General features: G+C 41.5%; 1 protein-coding gene across 2 annotated transcripts in view; it reads right to left on the reverse strand.

Annotated features, from left to right (window-relative positions):
- Positions 1-15,852, reverse strand: part of DPP10 (dipeptidyl peptidase like 10) — a 512,130-nt gene that overhangs the window by 224,751 nt on the left and 271,527 nt on the right. The window contains exon 1 of one of the 2 annotated variants that reach the window (XM_053405066.1): positions 126-616. The exons of the other annotated variant lie outside the window; for it this stretch is intronic. Within the exon in view, the coding sequence (XP_053261041.1) occupies positions 126-203 (78 nt within the window). The 5' untranslated portion in view covers positions 204-616. Of the gene's footprint in view, positions 1-125; positions 617-15,852 lie in introns of those variants that run through there. 2 annotated transcript variants of the gene reach the window in all.

The following is a 15,852-nucleotide window of genomic DNA, read 5'->3' on the forward strand; positions in this document are numbered from 1 at the left end:
ATGCTAGTCCTCAATGGGCAGGAAATGGTGGACGAAAGCCCCCTCCCCGGAAAGCACACACACACACACACCCCCACACACACACCCGCCCGGGCTGAGGCGGCGGAGTTGCTGCCAAGTCCTACCTGGTCTTGCTGGGCAGCCTGGCTCCCCCGGCTGCCCGGGTTCGGCGGCGCCTGCTGCTGCTCCTTCATGGCTGTCATGGTCGGGGAGGAGTGGGGGGGGGGAGACACACGCGGGCACTTCCTCTCACTGGTCCTGCAGTCCGAGAGCCGCTTCCCTCGGCCCCGCTGGCATGACAAAAGCTGCCCGCTCTCTTCCCGCGGCCCGAGCGAAGCAGCAGATGACGCGGAAGATGAAGGAGAAGAAGAAGAAGAAGAAGAAAGAAAGAAAGCCGGCGGAGGGACGCGGCGGAGAAACCCCCACCGGGCAGCGCGGGAAGCAGCCGCCTGCCTCGTCAATTCCAACCCCCTCAAGCCCAAGCCGAACTGAGGGAACCGAGAGAGAAAAAGCGCGCCCCCAAAAAGAGGACCGGAGCGGCCAGCTCCAAACCCAGGGCGCGGGGGGGGCGCGGCTAATGAGCGCGCGGCAGCCCCAAAGCGGCAGCCACCTGGGACGCGGGTTGGCTCCCCTCACCGGCACTGTCGGGCATTCCTACAGTGTGCCCCCCCCCAAAAGCAGCAGCAGGAGGAGGTCCAGTGGCAGCGGCGAGTGGCTGTGGCACCGGTGGTCCCAGAGTCCGAAGTGCTTCCCTAAGGGCAGGTGGAAGAAGGGAGGAGAACGGCAGCCCAGGGCGCGCGCGCGCTCGCCTTCTCCCCCGCTCGCCCTCTCTTTCCCTCGCAGCAGCAGCAGCTGGATCCCGCAGCCCGGCGCCACAGCGAGAACGCAGGGGGGAAAGGAGCACAGCGCGGCTCCCTCAGACGGCACATTCGCTTTCCCTCCTCAGCTGGAGCGGACCATTCGGAATCCCGGGCATAGGGGACGCTGCTGCTGCTGCTGCTGCCTACCTACCTGGCTGCTGTACAGCGCGCCTCTTTCCCCTACCCCTCCGCCTTTCTCACTTCCCGGTTTTTGCACGACTTCTGAAGAAGAATGCCGCCTCCAATCGCGCGGCTCAATCCGTCACCTTGGGGTAGCAGGCAGGGCAGGGCAGGGCGTTCGCTCCGAGGGTGGATCGAGCTCTTTGATGGGGAACGAAAGGAAAAGGTGGGGAAGAGGAGCGGGCGGGAGAGGAGAGAGGGGAGATTTGCCTTGAGCATCAACTGTTAAGTTATTATGCTTCGGCGTGTGACTTCTGCGGACACGCACAAACGCACGCGCTCGTGCAAACTGGCTAAGTTACAAATCAGCCCCTTGATCTCCTCTCTGAAATGTAATATTCCAAGCAGGGGGACTCATCGGCAATCCAGTAGCCTTTCTGAGAAAGGGAAAGGTTTTGTTTCCGACTGCCATCCATTTATACAGAATTGCACAGTGCCAACGGCATTGCTGGCTCTTTATGCTTTTTCTCATCTGATGTCGATAGAAATATTGTTTTGCAAGGTGGAATAGTTTTTGCACAGAGAAAGAGGGGTGGTGGGGTCCAACGTTTACAATACAAGTAGAAAACAGGGTGGTAGCCAACTAAGCTTTACTCAGAGTAGACCCATTAAAATGAATGACCATGACTAAGTGAGATCCATTAATATCAACACCTGACTTTCTCTGAGTCCAGAGTTTCTTTCAAATAAATAGACTATGATTCTGTGTCCAGGTATGTCTCCACTTTGGTGGTGGGGGGGGGAGCAACAGAGACTCTGCTGATGTGCATGAGTTAATTTAATTTGAAATGTGCACTATAGGGCTCACTGAAAGCAAAATCTATTTTGAGAATAAAAGTCCTATATGTTTTCTAAAGGTCATATTCATGCCTTAGAATCTAAGGTGGCCCCCAGATGTTGATGAGTTCCAACTCCCATCGGGCCCAAAAAGCACAGCCAAAGGCTGCGATGTTGGGTGTTGTAGTCCAACAGCATCTGAAGAGCCTACGAAAGTGAAGCAGGTCTGGTCTGGTCAGATGTTTTCAAACTTGCTGAATACTCAGTGCCTATTGAACCAATGATATCTGTGTAATCATTATTTAGCACTTGAATACTGAGCAGTTAGGCATAATCTAATCCACAGATATCCTTGCAATAATCAGGAATTTAGTCAAGCCCCAAGCCAGTATCCCAAGACCCAAGCATATCTATGGAAAAAGTTGAGCTCAGTTTCCTAAACCCTTGTCTGACACCATCCACCTAAATGTATCTTGGAAACAAAAGTTACTGAAACAATTTGTTGTTCCATACCTATATATCTCAATGAAAGAACATGTTTATTAAAAGCTGATTACTTGTTTTCCGTTTCTATTTCTTATTTTTTGCCTCCCCGACTTAGAAAGATTGTCCAGCTGGGAAAATCAACATCACTTAACTTTCCATTTTCCTGATTCTAAAATTGGATTTTTTTATTATTATTTTTTGTTTAGTGAATCCATAGCACTAATTTTCAAGATTAATGAAACACACAGCCAAGGACTGTGTGTGCTAAATTTGCTACATATACAGTAAATGAATAATAAACAGCTAGCAGGAAGTTTGCAGAATTTGTAGCTAAGGTGGTCAAGTACAGTACCACTGTACAGTGGTACCTCAGGTTAAGAACTTAATTCATTCTGGAGGTCCGTTCTTAACCTGAAACTGTTCTTAACCTGAAGTACCACTTTAGCTAATGGAGCCTACCACTGCTGCTGCGCTGCCATCGCGTGATTTGTGTTCTCATCCTGAAGCAAAGTTCTTAACTCAAAGTACTATTTCTGGGTTAGTGGAGTCTGTAACCTGAAGCGTTTGTAACCCGAGGTACCACTGTATATGCATCTGGGAGGGCCCCTAAATTCCTCACTGACTGACACTTCAGTGATTTACAATAATTGCATACTTTAGTAGTACAGTGTTACCTTGGGTTACAAACACCTCGGGTTACAAACTCCGCTGAGGGGCAGGTGGCAGGCAGACTGTTTGGGCCAGCGTGGAACCTGCGGGTGCCCAAGGCATCACTCCCAGGAGAGATGCATGACTGGGGTGCGCTGCAGGCCCCACGGTAAGTGCCACCCGGCATTTTGTCACCCCCTTCAGTGGTGACACCCAGGGTGCACCACCCCCACCGCACCCCCTTTCCTCCGCCCCTGTTTAGGATATTGTGGGATTGTATTTTTGTCTGTTATTATCCACAAAATAATCCCTGTCAAAATGATACAAACACCTACTTGGTCATTTTATTCTGGCTTGTTAGAGCAACATCTCCATTTTATGAAGTATATTGTTGCCTGAAAAAAATTGCATGCCATATTAAGGTAGTTACAGTCTTCTCTCCAGCAATTTCTCATAACCTCAACAGCCTCTCTAATGTGCGCACACACAAAGGCGCTCCAACCACAAACAAGTCTATAGTCACCTTTATAAACAGCCAAATTTTGCCCGCACAAGGAAATCCTTTAACTACTACATGTTAGACATTTTGCAATGCATCTGTCTGAAATGTGGCTGTCTATCATCTCCAACATGTAGATAATTCATGCAGCTTTCAGAAAGTTTGGACAGACTGTTCCCATTTTATTAACTTTTAAGACTTCAAACTTTGGAACGGTGGGATGTAGTTGGACCTGTTTAGGTTAAGTACACAGAATCAAAATAGTGTTTCAGATTATGTAAACAGACACTTGTACAAACTGGGACAACTTTAGGCTCTAAGATGCCCTCTTGGCAAAAAGAACAGCTTTGAAACAGAATCCATTTCATATATATATAAGTTGGTTTTGACTTTCTTCTAGCTTTCAAGAATATAAATGATTGATTTAAATGCTTAGTTACAGCAAAGTTATGGAATACTCCTTAGAATTTGAGTCAGATTTAATAACTAGCTAAAGGAATGAATGACACATATATATATATTTGCAATGTTGAAATGTTTTATCCTCCCACCAAAAATCCATTTGTGTCAGCATGGAAAACATATTTTATATAATGCACCTTTTTAGGATCTGAGCTAACTGACAGCTGTGGGGTGAACCAGCTTAGGGTCTTACTAGGACAAACAGCTAAACTAGTTCACCTATGGTGTATTTATGGAATGCATGTTGTCTCTCTAGCAGACTCCAACCAGCAGTCAAGATTGCTGCAACCATTCGTGTGCTCTTAATAAGGATATAATATAGATGGGCGGTTGATTTTATCCAACTGACAATAATTTAATTCACAATTGACTCAATTATTTCATAAATGGTTTCGAATATAATATCATTTTAATAGTTCTTCTGTTATCCAAAAATTATACTCTGTGGGGTGCTATAACTAAGCATGTCAGTGATGGAGAAGAAAGCAAAGGAAATTTAGCAGATCATTCATCTAAATTGATTTGTGAGTAGGCACCTGGATACTACAGATAAGCATGGTTGCGCTGTAGGCATGTGGAGTGGGAAATGGGCAAGTCTGTCTTGCTCTTGGTGACTGATATTTGGAATGCTTCCACTTACAAAGGTTTGTACCTGACATTAGGAGCAAACACAGGTGCCTTGCCTTTAGGATGCCCTGGAGAAGGTCTTAATTCCTTTCCACCTACATCAGACTAATGCACCAGAGCTCCACTGAAGTGATGCGCTCAGCTCAGCCACCTAACAAATCCACAAGGTTCAATATTGCCGTCATTATGCTACATGCTAAGCAATTATTCATTAGTGCAGTGTCTGATGAGTCGGTTATTGTCTGAATTTATTTCATACCTCTTAGAATGTCTACTTATATGCCGATATCCTATACAGATATTTCTTCCTTTTACTGCTCAAGCACCATCAGACATACATTTTGGACAAGATGCCAGAATTAACTTGCTTCTGGTCAGCGAGTGCCAACATTTATCTTAGTTATCACTAGATGTAATAAGTGGCAGGGTGACACATATCATAGCATGTATGCGGTACTGGCTAATAAGAGCAATATTCTGGGTGACTGGCCATTCTTTTTTTTCTGTGATGTATTAAAATGCATGCAATACTCAGAAACAAAGAGTTAGTTCCTACAAGGGAAGAGACCCAGGGCTGTAATTTAAAAGCTCTGAAGTAGGAATGGCTGAGCTTTGGCCCTCCAAATGTTATTGAACTCCCCAGCCAGCATGTACAATGAGGAATGATGGGAATTGTGGTACAACAAATCTGGAGGGCCAAACATTCTCCATCCCTTCTGTAAAGAACCTAGTCATGCAAGTCCTGCTTTAGAACTCTGAGAGATGGGTGGAAGAGACTCTAGACGTCAAGATTAAAGAGATGCTTAGCACTGGAGATGGAGGGATCTGTCCGTTTTGGTTAATTCAGTTTCTCATTTTTCTGATCTTTAATTCAATTCTCCACATTACTGCAGCAATTTGTGTGTGTGTTTTAAATATTCATCATGAAAATTCATCAGCATCTTAGTGTGTTTTTTCCTAATAATCACATTTTTGTATGCAGTCTTGATTATCTGAAGGAGCGTCTCCACCCCCATCATTCAGCCTGGATACTGAGATCCAGTGCTGAGGGCCTTCTGGCGCTTCCCTCATTGTGAGAAGTGAAGTTACAGGGAACCAGACAGAGGGCCTTCTCAGTGGTGGCTCCCGCGCTGTGGAACAACCTCCCATAAGATGTCAAGGAAATAAGCAGCTATCCTATTTTTAAAAGACATCTGAAGGCAGCCCTGTTTAGGGAAGTTTTTAATATTTAATGCTGTATTGTTTTTAACACTCAATTGGGAGCCACCCAGAGTGGCTGGGGAAACTCAGCCAGATGGGTGGGGTATAAATTATTATTATTATTATTATTATTATTATTATTATTATTATTACATACACACTTTTGAAGCAATTTCCCTAATGCATTTGTGTATGTTACTTTCACTAATATGTTCATATTTATGTACACTTCCCCCTAAAGTAGGCATTTTGTAAACATTGGTTGGTTGGACAACTGCATCACAAAATTCAGATCAGTGTTAATTTTGAAGGATAGCTGTTTTGGTCTGCATATTGTTTCAGGAAGTGTGGCTTTGAGAGATTCACCTATAAATGAGCGCTAAATAGCCCCCACTCCTGCATCCCTATCATAAGCCAGTGGCTTCTTTTCTCAAATGTCCATCATTCTGCCAGCTTGTTTTTGCTCTAACTTGTGATTGTTTCCCCACTTTTACCTGCTTAACACAACTCAGTAATGGAAATGCTGAAGGGGAGAGCAGAGTACACTCTGCTCAATAACAATCTTCATGGGCACAGCAATTGTAATGGGCTGGAGGGGGGAGAGAGGGCCGAATGGGACCTAGAGGTTATCCGACATATCAGAAGGCATTTACCTTGCGTTTAGATGATAGCTTTTTAAACCATAGAGATCAATTTGCTACTAACATGTGAATGTGGCAGATTGTATGTAGCAGGCCTGCTGAAGTGCTCTTCTGTTCAATTCAAATCCTCATATCTAACGATGTGTTTACACTACAGCACTAAACAGGTAGCCAAACTGTACGCAAATATTTTAATCTGTCGGTGGCAAAGCTTGCAAAATTATAGCATTCGAACTGTAAAAACTATGTTGGCGTCTGTTATTAAAGCTGTTTGCCAGAGCAAAAATAATGATTTTTAAATGTTTCAGTAGGAGTTGTTAAAAAGCTAGACGTATTTTCTACAAATAACTCCTTCTGAGCATATGTGCTGTTAAATGGCATTGTCTCGTTTTTCATAATAATCCAAGAGAGCATATAAATGAGCTTCAAAATAAGAAAACTCTGAAGGATATTTGAGAGACACCACACACAGCAAATTTCCAATACAATACAAATGAAGTTTATTCCGTGTAGGAATTTGCATGAATGTACAATTATCATGCATCATAGGAACCAACTCCTAGGGGCCGAGGTCCCTTCGGGCCCCACAATAAAATATTTGAGGGAGCCAGTCGTCCGTCTGTCCCCCGAGTTGATGGGCAATGCCATTCAAATGGTGTGCATGTGTTGTGTCTTGTGATAAATTATGTGGGGCGGGGCTTACCTGCCCCCTCCAAAATATTTTATTCAAGTTGGCACCCCTGTCATGCATCTGTTTTGCTGCAGCCCAAAGGAAACCACAGCAGGCACTGACCCAGTGAGGTTATGTAGATTAAAATAACTGTGTTTATTTTTCAGGGTTTTTATGCTCTGAATACATAACCCAATGACTATGGAGAACATCATAGCAAGAGGGGTGATAGTGTCCAAGTGTTGGGACAGTATATACCGCTTATGACCTGGTGAGTGCATGATCTAGAAGTTCTGTCGAATCCTCTAGATATGGATTTAGAGCCTAATCCTGGGCTACGCTGCATTAACTGACTCAGTCCAGGAACAGACTTTGGTAATCTTTGGTAATATGGCACCCTGAGCAAGGCCAAAAATTGGTGCCCAAAATGGATCTTCTCATAGCTTGGTGCCCTATGCAGGGGAACTGCCTGCACCACCCTAAATCCAAGGTAGCTCAGTTCTAAATAAGCATGCACAGAAGTGAAGAATTAGACTGGCTCCCCCACAAGATTTAAGTAAGTCTCATGTATTAACATTATATATATTAATTTAATAATGGTCAAACATAGATTCAATATATGGTGGGAGAGGGCTGATTTTATAGAAGAGTCCTGACATATCAGTCTAAAAGTCTATTTGTTATATCAACCTGTTCTCAGTAGTGGCTAATGGAAGCTCTTAGGAAGCTCTCAAGAAGGGACTGAAGAGCATGGTGTTCCCAGGTTGCCTGTGTACTCACATCCGGTATTCAGACTTATATTTCTTTTCAGTGTGGAGCTTCTATATAGCTTTTGTTGTTAATCACTCTTAATAAATGCATTAGCCATGAATTTCTTTAATATCTATGAGGAGATTGGGATCTGATTAATAAAACCTATTCCTGCGTCACATCCTTATGAAATACTATGGGTTGGAGCCTGACCACCTCTGTAGATGGAAAGGCTCCTTCCATTAATGGAAGGTTCTTGATTTAGCAAAGGAGTTCTGCAGGCAGGTGAGGAGTGACTTTTACTGTATCTCCACTTGCCAATTCACTGTAGGGTTAAGGAACCCTTCACAAAAGTGTGGGAGGTGGGGCAGAAGGCCACACTGGGAGGGGAAGTAACCAAATCCTACTTCCTCCTTTTACCATCCCATGAGTGAAATTCTGTTCAAGAGATGCTCCCACTGGCCTGTGTGAACTTTGTGTCCAACCTATGATCATTTGATATAAAAGAACTGTGTTTTATAACAACAATTTATAAAAATTAATTGAGCTCACTGCTTCAGGTCAAATGTACATATTTCCGTCCATGTATGACATATTGCCCTTTTAAAGATACAGTGGTACCTCAGGTTAAGAACTTAATTCGTTCCGGAGGTCCATTCTTAACCTGAAACTGTTCTTCACCTGAAGCACCACTTTAGCTAATGGGGCCTCCTGCTGCTGCCACGCCACCGGAGCACAATTTCTGTTCTCATCCTGAAGCAAAGTTCTTAGCCCGAGGTACTATTTCTGGGTTAGCATAGTCTGTAACCTGAAGCACATGTAACCTGAAGCGTATGTAACCCGAGGTAGCACTGTATATACATTTATCCTAACCCCTGGAAGGGCATCAGGCTTTGCTATCATCATAGCAAACAAACATTCAAACAAGAAAGACAGACTTCCAAGCTAGTGAAGGCAATGTCATGAAGGTGCATCATTGGCCCAGAACTTGAGCTTATCTACATAATTGAAATTTGTGTCAACTAGTTTCAGTGGAACAGTTTCCTACTCCTAGAGTAGAAGGAGGGAAAGGGTTCATTTACAGAGTTGAAAGACCTTATGGGGTGGGGAACCATTTCCCTGTAGTCAAGAACATATTTCATTCAAGCTTATGCCACATTTTGTTCAAGCTTTGTTCCAGCTTCATTTGTGGGCTAATTTATATTTTTTATCTCCTTGCCTATTTTGTGTGGGGGTTTTTAAGCGCAGACATTATGCACAAGAGGCTCCCAGCCTGGAAAATCACGAAACTTATTAAATACTTTGACAAACATTCCAGCATGAATGCAAACATCTAAGATAGAGTTCGGAAATAGCTGTCCTTACCCTAAATGCATAATCAGCACACATGACTGTGTGTCTTTGGGAAAGCGCTGGAAGGAATAATTTATTACTGGAGGATTCGGAAGTCACAGCTTCATTAACATGACATTTGCCTCTCATTAAAATAAATAATTTATACTTTCAGAAGCAATACTATATCATCTTTTGACAAGAAAAAGTGATACAAAGCCAGACAGCAGCCAGATGAGCCAAGTATCGGGTGATCATTATTTGATTCAGTCATGTACCGCGTTCACACAAAAGTCACAGACAATTGCAATGTATATCATTACTTGGAAAAAGAATTTCATTATAGCATAGCCTGCATCATCTTAGGTCACTAGGCAAGATTCTTGGTGCAACAAATGAATGTCTGTTTCCAACAGTGGCAGTTGTTCAATATAAGAGTTCAATATATCTTCAAAAGTTCAGAAATGAAAAGAACAGAAGACAAAAATGTATGTATTATTTTATGTAATTTCCCAAGTGTTTATATTTCCCCACCCAAGACATTGTCCACTTTGCAATCCAGAAGCTCCCCATCAGTCACAGAACTGAACTTTCTGATTTGGACATTGTAAAGATATGCAAGGAAAAGGGAGACTCTTAACTGCCCTGCATTTTTGCAATTAGCATATGCTCAAACCTGTTGATGATGAAAGTGTCGTATTTGTGTTCTAACAAAATGAACACATTAAAAATCCATGACCAATAGTTGACTGGTCAATTGACCAGATCTTTTCTGTCTGGTCAAATGCCCAAAATGAGGCAGGTTACTTATATGTGGTAACTCAAGGTCAGACTACATAAATCACACCTTTTTTAAAAAAATCTGCTTAAACTGACCACTTTTATTTTGACTTTTTTTTTCCTCCTTCAGGATCAACTGGTTGGGGAGGAAGAAATATTTGGCAGAAAATTAACACAGATCCCAATCCGGGTTGGTGGCTTTTTCTTCAAAAGAAAAGTGTCCGCTTCAAGCACATTTAAAAGAAGAAGTATGAGCAATGCAGCATGTATACTGGATTATATGACCTATTGGTCTGATTCAACAGGTTCTCTTAGTAACTATATCAGGATAATTACCTAATATATAGTATTTTCTGGGGGAAGCTATTATTTCTGTCTCATAGCTGATAATCAGGTCCATTTCAAACTGATATTTTAAAAAATGCTTAGCTGCTTTGGTGTTTCTGCTGGTTGGATGGGTACTTGCCCATACGCAGGAAATGCTTTTATACATGACATTTAGATTACTTCCAAAACTCATTCAACTGCATTGTTTATGCAGCTGTGCTCCTACAAGAAAAGTGAACTAAACATATTGCATATTTACAGAAGAGAGAAATTAATTTGGAAAGAAGGAGGAGGATGATTAGAAAGTCCAGAACAAGACTTCCTAGGACACAGGGTGGATGGGCTGAACATAAGACCAGTCAATTTTTTTTCTTTGACTGCATATTCATCTAAAGGGAATTTAAAATAACATCATGCATTATTACCATTTTAACAGAAATTCTCTTTTAACATGACTTCACTTTGTATATGAGGTATATCTTACAAGGGAGAGCAATTACAGACATGCTCTCTGAAGTGGTACTGGCCTTTGCCGGCACACCTCAGAATAGAGACTCAGCAAAAGAATTGGTCACAGTTTTATTAATAGTACAGAAGGATCTGCAACAATGATCTAAACACCTGAGGGCTGAATTTTCTATAGTGCCTTGAGGGCTGAATCAAGAGAACAAGGAAATGCCAAAAGCCTTGCTCTCCGTGTCTGGGCAGCAACACCCTGGCTCAAACCCAGACTTGCCCTTTAGAACAGGGAGAAGTTCCCATTGCCACCCACCAAAAAGATGAGCTGAGAGGGAGACTGTTTCCCCACCATCTCTCCACTGTACAGTGTGAAGCAGGGCAGGAAACCAGGGCCCAAGACCATCAGGGCAAGCAAACCATGAGCTGGCTAGCAATGAGAGGCACCTGGTCAAAGAGTCTTCTCAAATTGACATTCCTGAGTTAGATAGACTAATGAGATAACTTGTTACAAGGCAACTTCCTATGCTCAGTGTCTAAATGTATGATAGTATTATATATATATATCAATAATACAGTAAGGTAAGTCATTAACAATTTTGTCCATTTAAATCACATAGGTTAACCTCTAAAACATACGGAAACAAAAACCTTCAGAGTTGCCTTATTAGGCTAATATAATCCACGCACATTTTATTAATATTTTGTATGATATTGGACATTGTCTTGGATCCTAAAACCATGAACATTGTAAAAAGTCTGCTAGTGAGAACTGTTCCTGGTCCTTAGTATACAAATAATTTATATTTAAAATGAAACACCAGTAGTTGGCTGTAATAGGCCATTATGCTAAATTAGCTTCATCTGCATCATATCAGGAAACTAATCTATAGTAAAGTGGATAGAGTGTTGGACTTTGACCACAAAGACTTTCAGTTCAAATCTCCACTCAGCTATGAAGTTCAGAGGGTGATCTCTGGCCATTCATTATTTTTCAGTCTAACCTATTTTACTGGGTTATTGTAAGAGAGTGGAGAGTTATGTATTCTGCCCTGGGATCCTTTGAGAAAATGCAGGATAAATGAAGGATGGATGAATGAAAGATTAAGCACATTTGGAGAGAAATAAATATGATAACAAACATGATAGAAGCCGTTTGGTTGTATCCAGCTAAATCGTACTCAGAATGGACATGGTTAAAATAAACACATTGATTTTAATAGGTGTACTTTGAGTATGCCTTAGCTGGAAACTGATAATCTAGAAATGGTTATTTTGAGTGAATCATGGTAAATAACCTAAGGCACTATAGACAATTCAAGACATATAATTTGATCTCTTAAGTACCACCTTCTAGAAAAAGCAAGCAGAAAATTTATTAAACACAAGCAGGGGGTATTATTCATTTAACCCTCTAGAAACACCAACCACAAGTTGAAAGTTAAGCATTCTTAGATGAAGTGCAGAACCAATGAACTGTGATGAAATTTTATGGGTTGGCATCTTCAGCTCATTCAGCTTCTAACTTCATTGTTTGCATTATCTTTCTGTCCCTACCCCTCAATGAAATAATGTGGGGCTGTGTCATTAACTACCCCACACATAACAATATATCCATAGTTTTATTGTTGTTGTTTAAAAAAATGTAAGCTACTTTGGGAGCCAGTATTAGATGGAAAGTAGTGTATGAACAGAATATAACAGGATACAGTATATCATTTCTGATGCATAATAGAAAGGCAATGCAGCAAGCACAATAAGGCAGATATTGCCACTGTAACCTTTAGATAATTCCAGTAGGTACATTTCTGAAGGAAGCTTTAAAATAACTAAATAACACACACGTAAAAATTCAACCCCACCCTTATTATGGCAAGATGCAGAATTATTTTCTGCTTTCCTAATGTTAGTGCACAGTTCTCTCCCTGGGCAAATGCCCTTGTATTTAACACAAAAGGACCATTTTCAAGGAAATCATACACTAGGGAACTTGTACAAAGGTAAAAAGAACCACACACTCTCCTTCCTCCTTTATCTAAAGGACAGTGCCTTGTGAAATTATCAGAAATTCTAAGCATTTGCAGCATCACTGCTAAAAGTGACATTATCAGTGACATGCAATTGACAAGAAGAATGGTGAAGCTGCAAGAAAGACAAAGTAATTTGCAAAAGTACAGTAGGCCATCACAATGATGCCAAAATAGCTTTAGGTGATGGAAATTATATGTATGTTCATGTATTAAACACTTTGCAGTGGCATCTCCCAGAAGATGTCTTTCTTTAGGCTGGTCCAGGTTTTCAAATACATATGTGGCATTAAACATCAGAATAAAATGCCACACATTAAATCTAAATACAATTTGCTTTAGGTATATTTGTTCTTTTTTACTCAGTACTGTGTTCAAGCCACCCACCCATCCTCATCTAATTAGCAGATTCAATCAATTAAAGGGTTCTACTTAAAACAATAGCTAAATGGATAAATGGATAAATGGAAGGCCTCCATTTTTTGCACTAGAACTTCATTTCAGAGCAATCCCATAGACATATGGAACATTTCCCCCCACTGATGATCCTTTGGACTGTTGGGATTTCATTCCCTCCCACTGCTGATGTGTGACTGTTTTCATCACATGTCTGACATTCCACACTGCTGGAGTCACGAGAACGAAATTTCAGTTACACTGTTCCGTTATGTTATGCTTTTGCATTTTCCGTTCTCTCTCAGACAAGAAGGAGAGAGGAGCCATGATTTCTTTGTTCTGTAACACTTGATCTTGTACATAATAAATTAGCTTAGTATTCTACACCTGAAGTCCAGCTTCTCCTTTGAACTCGGCTATGTTTGTGTGTGCAAATATCTTTGGATATATGTCTCAGTAGCGACTTGGGACAGAAGAGTGATGAATCATCCTGAGGGGCACTTCGGAGGGAAAGACGCAGTTCCCTGGCATTTTCCTAACATGTAGTTTCAGGCCTGGTTCCAAGTGGGTGAAAGAAACTGTCTATCAATACCATCCCATCACCTTCCAAGTGGTATCTTTCTTGCCCTTCTGCACAGGGGAAGGGAAGAGGCAGAGGAAGCAGCAAGTGCCCTAGTAGATTCATCTTCACTAAGCTGTTAAGCTCCAGATATCCTGGACTATAAGTATCATGACCCGTGGCCAGCACATGATTTGTAGCCCAGAACATCTTAAGGACACCAGGTTGGTGAAGGTTTTTTGTAAGCGAGCACTCAAAAAACATTTGGGCAGGTTTAACACAAACAAGAAGATGACCAACCATTCGCTTTAGAAGAATAAGTGCTTCTATCTGCCTACTTAAAATGTTCTTACTATAAAAGCTCCTATACAAGCATGGAAATCACTTGCCAGAAGGATGAACACTGACCCTTTTGCACAGAATGAATTTAGCATATGGGGTAATCTTCACATTACCATAGTCCATGAACCAACGAGGTGGAAGCTCTCAACCACTCAGCAAATATCCTCATTGACCCAGCTTATGACTGTAGACCAATCCATCAATTCATTTCTGGACCCCTAAGGAGAATTTAATTTTTCACCTTTGGCAGCCTGGCAGTGCCTGAAACGTAAGTAGCTACATTTGGCCTAGATGCAATTTATGCAGCAGAACCTCCAGATGCACAGCACCTGTTCATCTCAGCTGCAAAAGGAACTCAAGTACATATACACATGTTATGTTTTGTATCCATAAGGACTTCCACAGTTAGATAGGTATTCACTCAAAACAATGAAAATATCATATTTATTGTAGTGTAAGCTTTTGTGGACTAGACTTCACTTTAACAGATGCAAGAAGTGTTATTCTTGGATGGAACATATCTCTGTACAAACATGCACACACACACCACAAACACAGGTGAAGAAAAAATGGTAAACAGTGTGATCAAATGGCAATGAACTTTTAAAAGTACAGTATGTAACAATTCAATTAAAGTTTCGATTCATGCAAAATTAACACACTGACCATTCAGATGCTCTGGGGAATGCTCTTTACCCAGGCCTTCAGCCATTAAATAATATTTGACCTGTTAAATGTGTGACAGGGGATGTTTTAATGATTATTTTATTATTATGCTGTCTATTATTATGTTTTGTATTATGTTTTATTATTATGCTCTGTAAAATATGTTTATTAATGTTGTACACCACCCTGGGATCTTTTGATAAAGGGAAGTATATAAATAAAATAAATACAGAAATAAATAAGCACCCTATATTTTCTGGATTGGTTAACACTTGCAGTGGAACATGAAACATTTGGGTGGTATTCAGGCATGAGCGGAATAACTTCCACTTGCACAGTGGAACTTTCTCTCTTCTACCGCTCCCACCACAAACCTATTCCAGAAGGTTGGGGAAGACTTCAGAACATATTTAGAAGATGCACCGGTGAAGAGGAAGGGGGAAGCACCCCACTGCACAAGCAGAAGTCCTCCCCCTCTCAGAAAACCTCGAATTTTTCTCCCCCCCCTCCCCCCCATTGCTCCTTTCAACCCCTGTAGCCAGACTCCAGACCTTTGAAAGCACATAGTATTGTCTCAGTTTTATAGGTCAAGGTTTCACTATTGCCTTTCTTGTCTGGAGTTTCAGGGTGTCAATACTTCTCTTGCATGCAAGTTTGTTTGTAGGGTCCACATTACATTGTTGTCCTCAAAATGTCACTTTGTATTTTGTCCCTACTTAATCCAGATTTCCCCTTTTTTGCAAGTGGGGGTGGAGCCGATAAGAAAAATACTGTTGTCAAAGACCCATTTGCAGTCTCTCAATGACCAATTTACAATATTAAACCCCTGGTGTTTTTTTAGCAGTCTTGGTTAATGTAGCTAATAGATGAACTTGCAGGACAGTTACTCTCCTTGTTGGTGGTATGGGAACCTTTGACAGGGTAACGATCGACCTAGTGGCTCTGCTAAAATCAACAGCAACAAACAGTAGCTAGGCATATGCATATCCTGTGTTGACTGACTACACAACTAACATTCCTGAAGCAGTGGCAGTGCACGGGTTGAACACCAATAATGTGACGAGTGATCCTACAAATGTTTTTATTTTGGGGTAGTGCAAATGATGTAAAGTGTATTATTTATCTATATGCATATAATTTAAATTGTACAAGCACGTGGCATTTCAT

Source organism: Podarcis raffonei, chromosome 1 (genome assembly GCF_027172205.1).
Source record: "Podarcis raffonei isolate rPodRaf1 chromosome 1, rPodRaf1.pri, whole genome shotgun sequence".
Lineage (NCBI taxonomy): Eukaryota > Metazoa > Chordata > Lepidosauria > Squamata > Lacertidae > Podarcis > Podarcis raffonei.